This window comes from Musca vetustissima, unplaced genomic scaffold (assembly GCF_032173495.1).
Source record: "Musca vetustissima isolate MV318-11 ecotype Yass unplaced genomic scaffold, APGP_CSIRO_Mvet_v1 utg8244, whole genome shotgun sequence".
Lineage (NCBI taxonomy): Eukaryota > Metazoa > Arthropoda > Insecta > Diptera > Muscidae > Musca > Musca vetustissima.
In genome coordinates this window covers 3,777-19,633 of record NW_026889717.1, presented here as the reverse complement: position 1 = coordinate 19,633, position 15,857 = coordinate 3,777, and the positions used below count along the sequence as shown (strand labels likewise).

Genomic DNA, 15,857 nt, shown 5'->3' with positions numbered 1-15,857 from the left:
AATCGTAAGACATGTCGCATAAAAATGTAGAACCCTAACATGACTTTCAATTAAGTTCAAGTTGAAACCTATCTTTAAGTTAAAGACGTATAAGATGTATGTATCCACGTTTGTGCATACTTCAGTAATGCTATACATAAGTATGTTAACATCCATAAGAGATGAGCTTTCTATATGCGATACTTATAAACAATGGATATTAATAAAGTGGTACTCTTGAACTAGGAGTGCTAGGAATTAAAACTTCTTTAAGCCCAATTATTTAGATATATTCCTTACAATATATTTATTTAAATCAGATCTAGCAATACCATTCATTTCTCAATTCATAATCCATTTAAATGACACAATACATAATTTTTTATATATCATTATGTTTAAATTGTTGCTATTGAATTTTTTAGTATTGACATTTGTAAAGCAGACTCATGCATACATGCCTTTTTAAATTTCGAAAATATGCATTTTTTTAAATAATAGAATGAAACACCACATCATAAAATTTAGTATTAATCCGGTGGGTTAGGTTATAAGTTTAATTCGATTTTAACGAAACAAGACAACTTTGACATAAAACTAGAAATATCACTAAAGCCGAAACAAATGCAATTCCAATATACAAATAGTCAAGGAAAAACATTAAACCAAATAGAATATCTATTCAAATATTTTATTAAACAAATGTATCTACAAACATTTAAATAAACCATTAGCACACATTAACACATATACAACACATACGCTTATAAATACGTACCTTTGCCGGAGCATACTTAACCACCTATTGGTGTGTATATCTTGGCTTTACGGCTTTTAGTTTCACATTTTTATGTCTTACTTATATTCTCTACATACACACACACATACATACTTAAAGATCACATAGTTTGTTTATTTAGTAGAGAATGTGACATACACATACTATATATGTACATTTAATATATAACTCTAGCAATACATATTCATTCATATATTTAGTTGCCGTTTTATTACAGATTTCCACACACACACATACACTCATGCCCACACTGACACGCTCATTCTATACTTACATATGTTTCTAAACATATTAAGCTTTGTATAAACATTCTTAGAGTACCCTAACAAAACTTTGGCATAATTTAGATAGTTTCTAAACTCTCTTTATACCGATCTATACATAAGTCCATTCCCATAGGATACAATGGAAATATAGTATGGTTTGTGTGTGTGTGTATACGGTTTTATAGCTGAAATCCAGATGCCGAAGTAGCTACATAACAATAGTACACGCGTGTGTGTGTCTCTGTTGGACGGAATGGGTGATGAGGCCTCCATACTCTCCGAATATAGTTCCTACCTGGTTAGAGAATTTGAGTTTTCATAATATTTATACCGAAGGTTTTATTGAAATTCTTATCTTTGTTAATGACATTGGTAAACATGTGTATAGACATACATTCTTGTACTTGTGCTCACCAACACTTACTCACTATTAATATCTTACTATGGTTGTATTTTCAATGAAGTTTGTGCTTTGCACAGCCGTTAGTTTGTGGTCTTATGGAAATTCAAACAATTACGGTGACATCAGGATAATGATAATACAACCGGATAGCTGGAGGGGAATTTTAATGGGCCATTGTTGAAAGCAGAATATTTTAAATCAAATTTCAGATGAGCTAAGTGCTATGTATGCTACCGAATGGTAATTGTAATGAGTCATGTCATCAAATGTTGTGCTCCATATATTTGCAACATAATAACACCTAGATCATTCAATACGATGAAATGTTTTAAATTTGATTGTTGGAAAATAAAACTATTGCATTGTAATTAATCTAACAAGATCTCAAGTTTGTAATGTCGAGTAAATTATTGTTGTTTTAACGTATATGAATATAGAAGAGCATAAAGTCATTTCCAAGATTTGTTCGTTTGGTTATTCTGTATGTAAAGCAGAATTCATGTATTAGAATATTGCCAAGTTTGTATTTATTTGGTATGTCGTTTATCCCAATTTTAATTGCCTCCGACCTCTAAGGAATTATGAATCAGTTACCATTTAAACTGATACGTAGAAGATGGATACTCAGACCATCTACTCGTCTGTTCAACTAACTGTAATCAGCAGGTTCTTGGTTCGTTCTGGAACCAGCCAGTACAGATTGCTACCTTCCTGAAATTAGAAATTTCTCAAGTATTTATCTGTTTCAAACTATTGGCTATCATGTGGTGTAAAACTTAGGAATGTCTCCAATACCTGACCATAAATATAGGAAATACTATTCATTGTATGGAATTATCCGCAACTTTTGAAATCCTAAACAATTAATGGATACTATGACAATGTATAGAAACCCATAAATAATTTTGTGATAATCAGTCTATATTTGACATCAATTTGTATTGTAAAGATGCAGTATTCGCAAATTTGAAAGCAGATATCTGGTATTGACAATTAATAATGGTCCTTTTTAATATGTAGGCACTATATTCAAAATAACTTAGTATAGAAATTAAGTGACAAGTTTTCATGCCGGCCCACTTAATACAGAAAAATGTTTGAGGTTTCGTTATTAAAATCCAAAAATTTGGACACTGTGGGTTATTATCTAGAAGGGGTTACCGATCGAATACTATGTATAGGCAAAGGTTGGACCATTTTGTGAGGAAAGTACCAGAAAGAGTAGACTGATTGCCACCTATTGTCATTGTTTTAATCCTTTGGAGAGTTATATCGCGCAACAGCCAGACGAACTAACTAACCTGAGGCGACTCAAAATAGTTTGAAAGGGATTTGGTACAAAAGAACCTAAGGATGCTGAGGGTATAAATATAAAGTTGATACAATTTGTTGTAGTTCTTTTTTTCTCAAATTATCCCTTCTTTTTAAACAAACGCACATAAAAAAGAAATAATAATAAACAAAATTCCAAACACACTCACAAGTCACAGATTTGGTAAACATTGCACTGCGTTTAGTTGAATGTCGTGACAAACTAAAAACTACACTTTAATCATTTGCCAAATTGTCCGACCGTAAGAATTATTCGCTTGAAATTTATGCGTTTTCTTTTTATAATTCCAGATAAACTCCGTGATACGCACTGCCGACAAGTCGGTCTCGGCCGAAATTACAATTCTGGCAAACGTAACGGATAATCAGGCACAATATCGCTGTGAAGCAGCCAATAGCGCCACAGAGATACCCCTCTTCGAGTCAACCACACTTAGTGTACACTGTAAGTATTGTTCGCATTTGTGGAGATGAATTCCAAGAATCCCTCCCTCCAGCCGAGTGGTGGTGGGGTACCATAATTTGAATGAGTATTAATTTTTATTGTGTGTCTTTGACAAACACGAACAATTACAGTTGCTCCAGAAACAGTTAAGATACGCATCGAACCGGAAGAATTGAAACCAGGCATTGAGGCGACCATTGTGTGCGATTCTAGTTCAAGTAATCCACCTGCAAAGTTATCTTGGTGGAGGGACGGCATTGCCATAAAGGGTGAGTGAGTTAGGTGCTTGATTGTTTTAGGTGTAGTTCATTGTGAAGAGGCGTTTGTGGTGCGGCTCGGTGGGATGGATGGATGGCCCAGTAATAGAATGGAGCCAGCAAATTGTTAAAGAAGTCAAAAACCTCAGAGCAAGCAGACAAGCAAGGTTTGTTGTTAAGCTGGAAAAGTGCCCAAATTATTGGGATGTTCAAAGGATTGTCATTGTTGTCAAAAGAAGCACACCAACAGAAAAACCAGTGGTGTGGCCACATGCCACACGAGTTGAGTATACCGTCGCTACCATCTATTTACCCAACCAACCAGCCAGTCGGTCGGGTAGTCAGTCAGACAGGCTGGCTGACAGTCAGTACTGGAACCTAATGATGCTCACTAGACTTTTCCAGTGTTGCACGGAATGGCGCCGGCCGAACATGTAGGTTGGCTGCTGCCTGTTGGTGCCTGTCTCAATGCTGGTCGGTTGGTTGGTTAGTTGGCCGGACGGCCGACCGACGTTGGATACTATGTCGGCAAAGGCATAAACCTAAACGTGTTTTGTTTGTGTGGTTCTGAAATATCTGTATCTATTCGCAATCACATTTGGCTTACAGAGGCTAACAACATTCCTTTAGCTCGTCCATTTGACTTCTCTGCATTCGGATGTTTGTGCAAGGATCACAGTCTTGCCGAAGAGGATGTTTGCTGCATTTTGCAAGTTGACTGCAAAAATGTGAAATATGTACTTACGCAAACTTCCGGCTTGCAAACTATAATGTCTCCTTGCGTCCATGCCTACGCTCCGCTTAGACCACAGTGCACTCCAGTTCATCCATCGTCTGTATTATTTTCATGTGGCAATCACCGTTAACATGCTTTTTACTTTTTGTATTTCCCCTGTGGCCTTGTGGCATGGCCGGCCTCCCATAGGTATAAATAATACATCTAAACCCGGTCTGTGGGGTGGCACCGTCTCGACGTTGGAATTCAAAGTAAACATCACACAGGAAATGAACGGCGTAGTGTACACATGTCAAAGTGCCAACGAAGCACTCCAGCGCAGTGTACATGAAGCCATTAGTTTGGATGTGCTGTGTAAGTAGAGGGGATGGGTAGTGGGGTGATGCTCTCTTCCATCCAGCCTGATCCAAGGCAGGAAGAGGCAATGGTCATTTTGTTTAACGTCTGTTTTTTTTCGACACACACCTTTCTGTCAAATTTAGATCGACCCAAATTTGTGCCACCGCCGTCCTCAACAGCCGTGGGCGTCGAGGGAGAATCCTTGCTGGTTGCCCTGCAGGCTAATGCCAATCCTATGTCAATTACGTACACCTGGTCGAAGGATGGTCAACCGCTGCCCGCCAATGGTAACGCTGCTGAGTCTCGTATTTTCGCCGAAGGGCCTAAACTGAATTTTACCAAATTGCACCGCAACGATGCCGGCGTTTATGTTTGTGAGGCACGCAATTCGCAGGGTTCAGCGCGTATCAATGTCACTGTTGTGGTGGAATGTAAGTACCCCAACTATCTCGTACTGGGTACACAAATCTCCATGGCTGTTTTATTTTATTTCGCAGATGGCACCACTATCAGAAGTGTGTCGGAGAATGTCATAGTAAATCCCGGAGAAGATGCAATGTTGTCGTGTTCGGTGGAGGGCAAACCTCTGACCGAAGATCACGTTAAGTGGGAGCGTTTGGGTTATGACATGACTATAAAAACGTCGACCACCTTTGCAAATGGCACCTCGTATCTGCACATCAAAGATGCTCAACGAGAAGATGTTGGTAATTTCCGTTGCATAGCCGATAATCGTGTTGCCAATCCCACAAGTCGCGATGTACTGCTGATAGTCAAATGTAAGTGAAGAAGACAACAGCAGCAGCAACAACAGAAAATCTGTGACATATTTACATTTCATCATCAATCGTGTATGTCTGTGTGTATTTACAGTTGCTCCGGAAATAGACAAATCTCCTACACTTATGAGAGCTGCCAGCGGCACTGGAGAACGTGGGCGTTTGCCATGTCGTGCTCAAGCCTCGCCGAGGCCGAAATTCATTTGGCGCCAAGATGGAAAAGATTTGCCACTGAACCGTACCTACAAGTACGAAGTGGAAGAGAAGAAAATCGATTCACTGACATATGAGTCAATATTGATAATTGATAAGGTGGCTCCGGCCGATTATGGAGCTTATGAATGTGTAGCGAAGAACGAATTAGGCCAGGACATTGAACCAGTAAGATTGGACATAACTTCGCAACCCGATACACCGTTAAGCTTAAATATCTTGAATGTTACCCATGATTCTGTAACGGTGGCATGGACGCCGGGCTTCGATGGTGGTCTAAAGGCGTCGTACAGAGTTCGTTATCGGTAAGTGTAATACAGTTTGGATTTTTTTTTTTTTTTTTTTGAAATGACGAAGATTATATGAAAAAGAAGACGTATGGGAATATATCTGCGGGAATACAACTAGGGTTTCCAGCATTAAAAAAAAAACTTTATAGTAAAATTCGGATTTTGGAGATTCATTATTTTTGATGAGTTTTTCATTGAAATTGTAGCAAATTTTAGTGAAAATTATACCTATTATATTTAAAATTCATATTTTTGCAATGAATAAATTAAACTTTTTAAAAAAAAAATATAAACCTTTTTAAATTAACACTAAATTAATAAAAAAATAGACCAATTTAAAAACCTTGATAATCTAGAAAAGTTGGGAACCCGGATTGGGGTATGTCATCAATTGTCCGGATTATCTAGAGTTTACTGTACAATATTACTTCCAACTGAAACTGATCTTCCAAATATTTCTCATTTAATTTCTTCCCTCTTTGTTCCGTATATTGACAATCACACTGATGACAACCTTTACACAGAGAGGCGAACCGAGAACAATACAAGTACATTGATGGCCTACCTAATAGTCACAAGCTCACCATAAACGGACTTCGTATGAATACCTTGTATCTATTCTCGGTAATGGCGTATAATGATTTAGGCGAGAGCAAATACTTGCCTGACCTACAAAAGGCCCACACCAAAGGTAAGTCCAGTACACGCTGAAATGAAATCACCATAGGCAACATGAATCGTGTTATGCACCGGTTGGGTTTCGAGAAGGCAAACTGCACAAATTGGCTATGTCAGCCAACAGAAACACTGAGTTTTACTTACGAAGTAAGAGAGAGTATTACAATATTGATTTATTGTCCGCGTCATCTGCATTTTATGAACTTCCTTCATTCCTAATGCTTTGGTAGGTGCCATGGATCTAAACTATTCAGCTCGTTATCCTTTGTAGATGGGAACTCATTTAATAGATAGACCTATGTCCTGTTGCTCTCTAAAGCCATTCATAAGTTCTCACCCATTCACACAAACACGTGCATATATGCATAGCAGCGAAACTATGTACATACATGTGCGTGCGTGTGAGCATACATTTCTATATCCAGATGTGTTTATAACCGAGTATATCATTTATTTTTTTTAATTTTTGTCGTTTTTTGCTGCATTTGTGTTGGGGTTACGTTACTCTGGTGAATTTTTAATAACGCCCCAGAAGCACCGCCACCATCGCAGCCAGCTTCTTCATTAGGCGGTCCACCCACCACCAGTGCCACTCCGCTGGGTGGCACCTCCGGCCTTCTGTTGCTGGTCGGTGTAGCATCTGGTATAACAATTGTGGCTCTGAATATCCTCATCATAGGTTGTTGCCTGCACAAACGCAATCAGAAGCGTCTCAAACGAGGTACTGTAAAACGCCCTAAATGTCTCTCTATATTTGTCATTAATCTATGCAAGCATAGACATTTGTGTATGTGTATTTTTATGTTTGCATTGGCATAAGTGTGTGTACATATCAGCATGTCCATATGTACAACGTATTTTCTGTTAACGTATATTCGGCCCATGCATACATATATACATGAGTTTCCACCATAAAAAATTTGTTGTCTGCATTATTTCCTTCCGTTTGTTTGGCGAGCTATTTTCATTTGAAATCTCCCAGCTTGTGTTGTGTCTTCCTTTTAACAGACGACATTTCATTTTGTTGTAATCCTTGTTATTTTATTTACTTTGGTTTGTTTCCGTCGTATTCTCTTTTTTATTGGTAAATATGTGTTTTTCGTTTGTTATTATTTTTGACGTTGTTTACTTTGGTTGACGATACGAATGAAATGTTGGCCTAGGGAGTAATCTTCGCTGCAATCGTCGTCTGTTGTAGATGCCAACATGTCTACAGCTACGGCTAATAATTTAGATCGAATAGAAAAATGTATTTCGATTTGAAAATCTTATAATTTTTAGTGTCCTCAATGAATTACTTCATTACCTTCGACGTACAAATTTACACATCACTTGAAGGGCAAGCATATTTTTCGCCTGTGCTCCTTGGTGTTGTCTATCATTGAATTTACCCCAATTTTATTTAACATTATATTTGATTTTCTTGTATTTTATGTTCTCTGTTTTTCATCTTTTTTATTTCTTTCATTTTTATTATCTTGTCTCCTCCCCAAATACCTATTATCCATCAACCATCATCCACCATCAACCATTCATCCCTACATTTGATGTGTCTGTGTGTGTGTGTGACGACCCGACTGACTTTGGGGGCACTCGTGGGTGCACCACTAACCGGTATTATGGAAATCCCTGAAGAAGGTCTCGAATTGCTACCAGCTGAATTAACCGAAAATTCAAATGCGCCAAATCTGGTTATAATTGGCATTTCGTTGGCAGCTTTTGGCTTCCTTTTGGTGAATGCCGCCTTAGTGGGCTGGTTTTTCGTTCATCAAAGGCGCAAGAAAGGTTTGTTGTTTTGTTTATTTCATTTTTATTTTTATGACGGGAGATTTCTTCATTTGTTGTGTTGTGTTGGCATTTATCATTTTGTTGTTTATTATTATTATTATTTGTGACTTGCCTTTTTGGGCTTTTATTTTATTTTTGTTTGTACATTTTATATATTTGTTTATCTGGTGTGGTTTTAAATGTAGGTCACTTAATTAGTAAAGCTTTTATATTGAAATGCAAAATATCCCAAACCCCTTACCATTTATTATTAACAAAAACTAATTGGACAAAGCGTCACTAACACCAAGAGCAGGTAAGTGAATAATAATAATGCCATTCAGAACTAATTTGAAATTATTTTCCATTAATTGCATTGCGATATGTCCATGGTGCAAAACGGATGCGTATAAAGATTTAGTGGCATTCAACGGAATCCTTTTGTCTAATATTATATTATATAACAGTTAACAAGTGATATTAAGCTGATTTTAAGATGGTTAAAAAAATAGAAAATTGAATTTACGGAATATATAATTTCCTTGTGTATATATACATAGTGATATAAGACCTACGAATAATGATGCATACACTCGAATTATAATATTACTAGGATACTATATATTGTTGTTAAATGTAGCAAGACAAGTTTTACAGTATTAGACTATCAATTGATATATAATTGAACTTTCGTAAAAAATATATATATATATATAACAAGTGAAAAAGAGTTAAGTTCGGCCGGGCCGAACTTTGGATACCCTTCACCATAGATATACTGACAGGAACTTGAAATAAAAATATAGAGAACATACCAAAAAGTGTACCTATACCGGTCCACTCCTCCTGGTACCTCCCACACAGGGGCTAGGCCTAAATGCGGGTTACAGTTCATATATATGAATATATATAAGGTAAATTATAGAACCTTATGTTCTAGTTTTTTCGTATCTTCCGCGGATGAAATGATTACAAGAGAGTCTTAGAACCAAACCCAAACACGGAAAAAATCATAACTATTTTAATAAAAAAAGGGGGTTATATGAGGACGACCCCAAAAAGAGGGCAAATATTAAAAATTTTTGTTAAGGGGATTTGTTACCTTATACGACTACAAAATACCAAATTGCAGCGAAAGGTACCCCCAAAATACCGAAAATTGGGGGTACCTTTATATGGGGGCTTTACGAAAAATGTACCTATATTTATAATTTTTTGTGGAGAGATTTGGTACATATTAAGAACTCAAAATACTAAATTACAGCCAATTCGGTGGAAAAATACTATTAAAACCCCAAAAAAACTGAAAATTAGGAGGTACCGTTATATGGGGGCTACTAGAAGAAGTGGACCTATATTTACAATTTTTTGTGGAGATATTTAGTACCCAATAAGAATTCAATGTAAAAAATTTCAGCGTATTTGGCTGAAAAAAACGCGCTCAAGAACCGCAAAATACCAACAATTTTGGGGTACCGTTATATGGGAGCTATGCCTAAACGTGGACCGATATATCCCATCTTCGAACTTGACCTGCCTGCAGACAAAGGCGAACCTATGCAAAATTTCAGCAATCTATCTCAATACCTTCAGAAGATAGCGTGATTACAACGGACAGACGGACGGACGGACAGACGGACGGACATGGCTAGATCGTCTTAGAATTTTACCCTGATCAAGAATATATATACTTTATAGTGTCGGAAATGAATATTTCGATGAGTTACAAACGGAATGACAAAATTAATCTACCCTCCATACTATAATGGAGGGTATAAAAATATAAATTTTTATTTAGCCAAAAGGCTTTACAACTGCAGAGGACTAAATTGTCCTATACACTAAATACGGATAAACAAGTCTTGCTGCTCGAAATGTTGAGTAGATACTGAACGTTATATTGTATATTTTTGGAAGATCTAGTTATCTACAGTGGAAATTTAATATAATCTTGCCTCCTCCAATTGGATACAAACCACTTGCAACAGTCAAACGTCCAGCAAATAATGTTTGACCGTTTACGTAAACTAATGTGTGTATTAACAACAAGTGCGTACATTTGAGCCGTTCTCCATTTACTGGTTTTCGTGAGTTGCTATGGCATTTTTTTTTATTAATATTGCTCGCTTAATGGACTGACGTTGTAGTATTTGGCAATGTCATCAGAATAATATGTCACAACTTAATATGATGAGTCCTGCTCGAAATCTGAAAAGATTTTTGAAATAGCTTTTATTTCAACACGAATTCCTGGTATTTATCAGCACTTAACTACAAAACAAAATACTAAGACAGGCATAGAAAAGAGGCATAGCAAGAAAAAAACACACAGCTCTTGTTTGCTTGGAGCAATAGGAATAAAATGAGTCTTTTTAGTGGGTCTTAACTGTGGGGTTACAAGGAATTGTTTTGTATATCTGTTTGTTTTGTTTTACTTTGTCCCTCAGTCTATTTATTCATGTAGCTCCATGTATAAATGTTTGTTAATTCTACGTTCTATCTGAGCTGTTGATATTTACAATAGAAAATAGTTTTATCTCCCATGGACTTTAAACGGGATTATGACCACAAAAGAAAGGATAGCAACAATTCTCTGCTGCACAGTGGTTATAGAAGCATTTAATATTTAAATACAAAATTGTTAATATAACAAACCATATTTTATATTTGAATTATAAAAAATTTAACCTTTGTTCTCATAGATATTTACGGACTAACTCAATAATTAATTGATCTTGAGAAATAATATTGCAATAGCATACACAGTTGCCAATTTACACACAATGTGGATCACTGTATATCGATCTGGATTTTTGTCCACACAATGCTACCAGTAAATGAAACCAGCATTTGTAAAGGCCAACAAAAACAACAGAAAGGCGAAAAAGTGAAGAAAATTAAAAAACAGGGAATAGAGCTTATATAATGTGACAACACGGCTTACCGTAGGTATGTCTCTGTCTCATGACACGATAGGTTTCCAAACGGTTATTCATACAAGGAAATAAAAAAAAATCAGCAAAAAACCTTGCATTGGTATGTGGCGGGTACAAATGAAACATCCACATACATAGATGTCCCCTAACCACTATTATTACTGCTGCGGCAGGCTGCACAGCTTTGAAATAGATATAGGCCACACCAACACGAATACACATTTACCACGGCACTGAACTATTAGTGGGCGTACAAGAGAGTGTGGTGTTTATAAACAAACAAAAAACAGACGGAGATTTTATAGAGAAAATCTCTATAAAAATCCACCGCAATATAGAGCCTATACCCGTTGGTGGCCTAGTCCCATGCTTGCACTGTTGTTTGGTTTCTTCATAATCCCCATAGGCAAGTTGCGAAGCACACTGCTGCCTTTGCCGCTTTACCACTACCCTGCCCACCGAGCAGAGTAGTCCCTTTTGTGGTTCCACATAGCACACTGAGTTTTTGTTTCAGTCGATGGCATTCATTGCGGTTTATAGCTCTAGTCCTCGTAGTGGTGATACAACATGGTACGAATTACAGCAGCCAGATCGTCCACAGACGTTCCCAGTGGTTGGTTGGCTGGCTGGCTGGTAGTTTCATTTTTATGCTTTGCCCATGTTGTTGTGGCAAGATTATCATTTTTCACTTATGTCATCATCCTGGCATAAATACATTTTGTAGAGCTAAGGAATTTAATCGCCCACCCCATGTCTCCTACCCAGTCGGCAGCATTCCGCTGCATGTTATGCCATTCATCTGATGAGCATGACGAAAAAGTCGACAAACACAAACCATATTTTCAGAAAAAAACGGCATTAAAAACATTACCCCCATCCACCGCAAGGACTACTTGTCATGCATTCGATGCCAACGAACAACATCATAGCAGAAAAAGTTATAATCTCTAGTTTATGCACAATGCCAGGGAATATCTTTACGTCTCTTTGGAAAAGTACCTCCCTGCCAAATTCACCCCAACATCGGTTGCTGCATTCATTTTTGAGAGTTGTTTTTATGATTTCAATGTTTTGCCTTTTCTCTCCTTTTTTCATTTCGCATTTTGCATGTTTTATGTTGTGAGCAGCCATTATTAGGAGTACCTACATGCATGCCCACCTACCCTACGACAACATATCATCCTACATATCGCGCATACTTAGCCTTTTGTTTGAATTTAAGCTGATAAGGATCTGTGGCAACAACGCCATAATACAAAAATAATCAGCAATACAAAATAATGAACGTGTGTATGGCGACGACTGTTACTGCGGCTGCGACGATGGCGGCTATGGTTAAGAACTAGAAATCCTTAAAATCTCATTCATACACAATGAATCAAGAATTGCTTAAGAATAAAAATGGGAAGAAAAGGATGAATGCTGTGACTTATGGAGAACCTTCTACTTTAAAACCAACAAATATTTGTTGCATCTACATATGTAATTGAATACCGGGCACGACACCCCACATGGCATTGAAGAAAGGCAATGCCAGAAACCCACTCTCGTTCCCGTTTTACTCTTTTTTGCAATTCATATTGCAGAGACTAGCTTCCTTGTTAGCTATCCCCATAGCAATCCATTGAATGTAATGCAAATCCCAGTGCTTTCATCTGTACAAAATGCATGCGCGAGTGTGTGTGTTTCAGGGAAAGAGGAAGGGTCGTGTTGCATTTGGCTATGTTTCATTTCATTTACATATTATGCAATACATTAATGTGGCGGCAAATATTTTTTGGCTTTCATAAGAAAACAGGAGTCATTGTGTTACAGTAGTGTACTTTATATATTTCATGTTATGTTTATCTTAAGAATTTCCAAGTACAACATGGAAAACATTACAGACAACTGTCATAATTCATAATTACATTCTGGAGAGGAAAGAAATTAATTTTTTATATGCTATCGGATCCTTACTGTATAAAAACTGAATCATCACATCCCTTTATATTGCTCTTTACATCTTTAATCTCAAACCTATTGAAGTCAATAAAAATTACTTTATCATATGTCAAAATATATATGTGTGAAATTCTTACTTTACACGATACGCTTTGCACAAATATGCCGACAAAACGGAATGTAGTAAGGACACCCACAATATAATGACAAAAAACAACTGTAACGAAAATCGCAAAAACTTTATAAAATGTCAACTAAGTTTTATGGCGGCAAAATTTAGAGAAAAAATCTACAAAACACCAGCAGCGTCTGCCTTGATGGAAATAAGACGTTTTCGAAAAAAAAGAACTGTGAAGATTTTCAGTACAAATGTTTTGGAATGTAAGCCAAAGATAACAGCCAGAAATGTACGTGTGAATGTTTTGGTATTGTATGTACAATCAATTGTAAAAAATAAGGTATAACAATACACAACTTACTTATATAAAGTAACACAATTCTGAGCTGTCAAACATATCCATATATTGAAAAAATTCTGCGAGTATATTCTTGATACTATGAGAAACCAATATACCAAAACATTTGACTAAAGGCATATTTTCCTGGATTCCCAAAATGCCTAATTTAAGGCACATCCATGAAAAGTTCGTCCAGGGCGGGTGGGCATAATTTCTTTGAGCAAATAATTCCGTATGACAAAATCATTGCCAATTTAAAAGAACACCAAAAACGTCAAAATCACCTTTAGAATACAACCGTTATTTCGGTCAATTTCTATAAAGTCTCGCATTTATTAGTTGTTTCATCTACATATCTAAAGTAGTAATAAATAACTTACAGTTAAATATTAGATTCTGAAGTTAAAATGTCTTACGTTAACTGTGCTTAATATTGAGAGCTCTATCAGATTTCTAAAAAAACAGACGGACAGGGCTAGTTCGACATAGAAATTTACTTTGATAAATCATATATATACATTATATACTGGGGTGTAGATCAAATATTTCTTCTTATTGAAAGCCTTTTAAAGAGTTTTCAATAAGCTCAGCCTCAATTTAATGACATGTATGTCTAGTTAAAACACTCCCATAAAAACACAGTTCTGTACCTAAACTTTTTCTCCAACATGTCATCAAAAGAAAAAAAAACTGCCACATTGAGTTTTTTACCCACATTACCGGACACACCATGCCTGTAATGAGTATTTGAGTATGTGTAATGATACAACGATAGACTTTTGACCTTACAACTTTAAGTAGGGAATTCCATTTGAAAGACTGGCCTGAAACACAAAAAAAAAAAAAAACGAAATATATACACAGTGTTTGTGTGCCAATAGAACTCTTTTCTGTAGATATTGCAAACATGTTGCTTGCAACCATCAAATCGTCCTATACAACTATCGTTGGCAACTATTCTTTGCTTTGAAAAACAGCACAACTTTTACCCTGGCTCATATCCGAGCAAAGGCAAAAACTAAAGCACAACTTTGGGTGTATTGGCCCAAGTGTGTCACTGTACGAGTACGAAAGAATTTCATCAGTAGCTTTCGATGTACAAAACCTTTAGTTTTAAAGTATGTGAGAATATGGGCAAGTTTTCAAACTTTTGCATTTATGTCACTTTATTTGAAAAGTATATCGTTGACAATTTTTTTCATTGTGTTTTTTGCTGTAGTTGTTTAGTTTGGGGCCTGCTGCTATTGTTGGACAATTTAACGTAATGATTTGATTTCACACTTGTTTGGAGTTTTCAGTTTTTGCAGTTCTTTCTTGGAATTTACTGATGACACTTGTTAAGAAGTGCTGATCATTTTTTTTTTTGCCTTATTGCAAATTTCTCTATGATGTGCATAGAAGTAACGTCATGTGCAAAAATCCAGTGTCTAATTTTTCAGTAAAGACCAAATCTGTGGTTTCATTTCTAATTAAAATTGAATGGCCACACATCAATCTTAATAGGACATTTGCACTGAAACTCCGCCTTTACTATGGAAAATAGCATTTCGAATGTTATCTTCATTGCATCTGATGCAGAAAGCAAAATGAGGAAATATAATGCCGCCTTACTAACTCTAATGACTCCATTTCTGCTATGAATGTATGATACCAATTGATCAAGTATGACCCAAAAATTTGGATCTGCAATTTTATTTATCCGGGATAGCATTTGAATTTCAGTCCCGGTCAGTCATATAATTTTCAATTTTCCATTCATACTACTGAAAAAATATATATTTACAATTTTCTTTTGCACGAAAGGTCAGCCATCACACACGTGTGTGCATTATATGACTGTATACGTATGTATACTTCTGTGTGTGTCTATGCATGTATATATTTGTGTTTTTTTATTGATTCTCAACGTTTGCAGTTTCTTTTTTGTGGTTATTTGTAGTAGACAGTAGACTCTTAATTAAAATTTTACAAAGTCGAATCGTTTGTTCTTTTAACTAAGACTAACCACACCGACATGATTCAAAATTAAAAGTAAGTGCAGCGTCGATTCACATAAAATGTATACACGTGCGTGTGCACATGTTTGTCTGTCTGGCTGGTCGAAATATCAGTGATCCATGGCTAATGTGAATTGATTTGATTGAGGTTTTTGCGGTTTTAAACGTCTTCTAAGAACCATGAAAAATCCAATAAAATGCTAAATAAAAAATGTGGCTTAGAAAGTTAGTGGTTGGCA

At 36.3% G+C, this 15,857-nt stretch overlaps 1 protein-coding gene across 1 annotated transcript in view; it reads left to right on the top strand.

The window, feature by feature from the left end:
• The window catches only part of LOC133337353 (nephrin), a gene marked incomplete at its 3' end in the record, with an annotated part of 111,292 nt that extends 98,397 nt beyond the window's left edge, over nucleotides 1–12,895 (top strand). The window contains exons 10-19 of the mRNA XM_061545583.1: nucleotides 3,071–3,224; nucleotides 3,356–3,493; nucleotides 4,407–4,571; nucleotides 4,700–4,987; nucleotides 5,054–5,335; nucleotides 5,430–5,853; nucleotides 6,363–6,529; nucleotides 7,049–7,237; nucleotides 8,155–8,301; nucleotides 12,806–12,895. Coding sequence (XP_061401567.1) covers nucleotides 3,071–3,224; nucleotides 3,356–3,493; nucleotides 4,407–4,571; nucleotides 4,700–4,987; nucleotides 5,054–5,335; nucleotides 5,430–5,853; nucleotides 6,363–6,529; nucleotides 7,049–7,237; nucleotides 8,155–8,301; nucleotides 12,806–12,895 — 2,044 coding nt within the window. The remainder of the gene's footprint in view (nucleotides 1–3,070; nucleotides 3,225–3,355; nucleotides 3,494–4,406; nucleotides 4,572–4,699; nucleotides 4,988–5,053; nucleotides 5,336–5,429; nucleotides 5,854–6,362; nucleotides 6,530–7,048; nucleotides 7,238–8,154; nucleotides 8,302–12,805) is intronic.
• Between the last annotated feature and the right edge of the window lie 2,962 nt (nucleotides 12,896–15,857).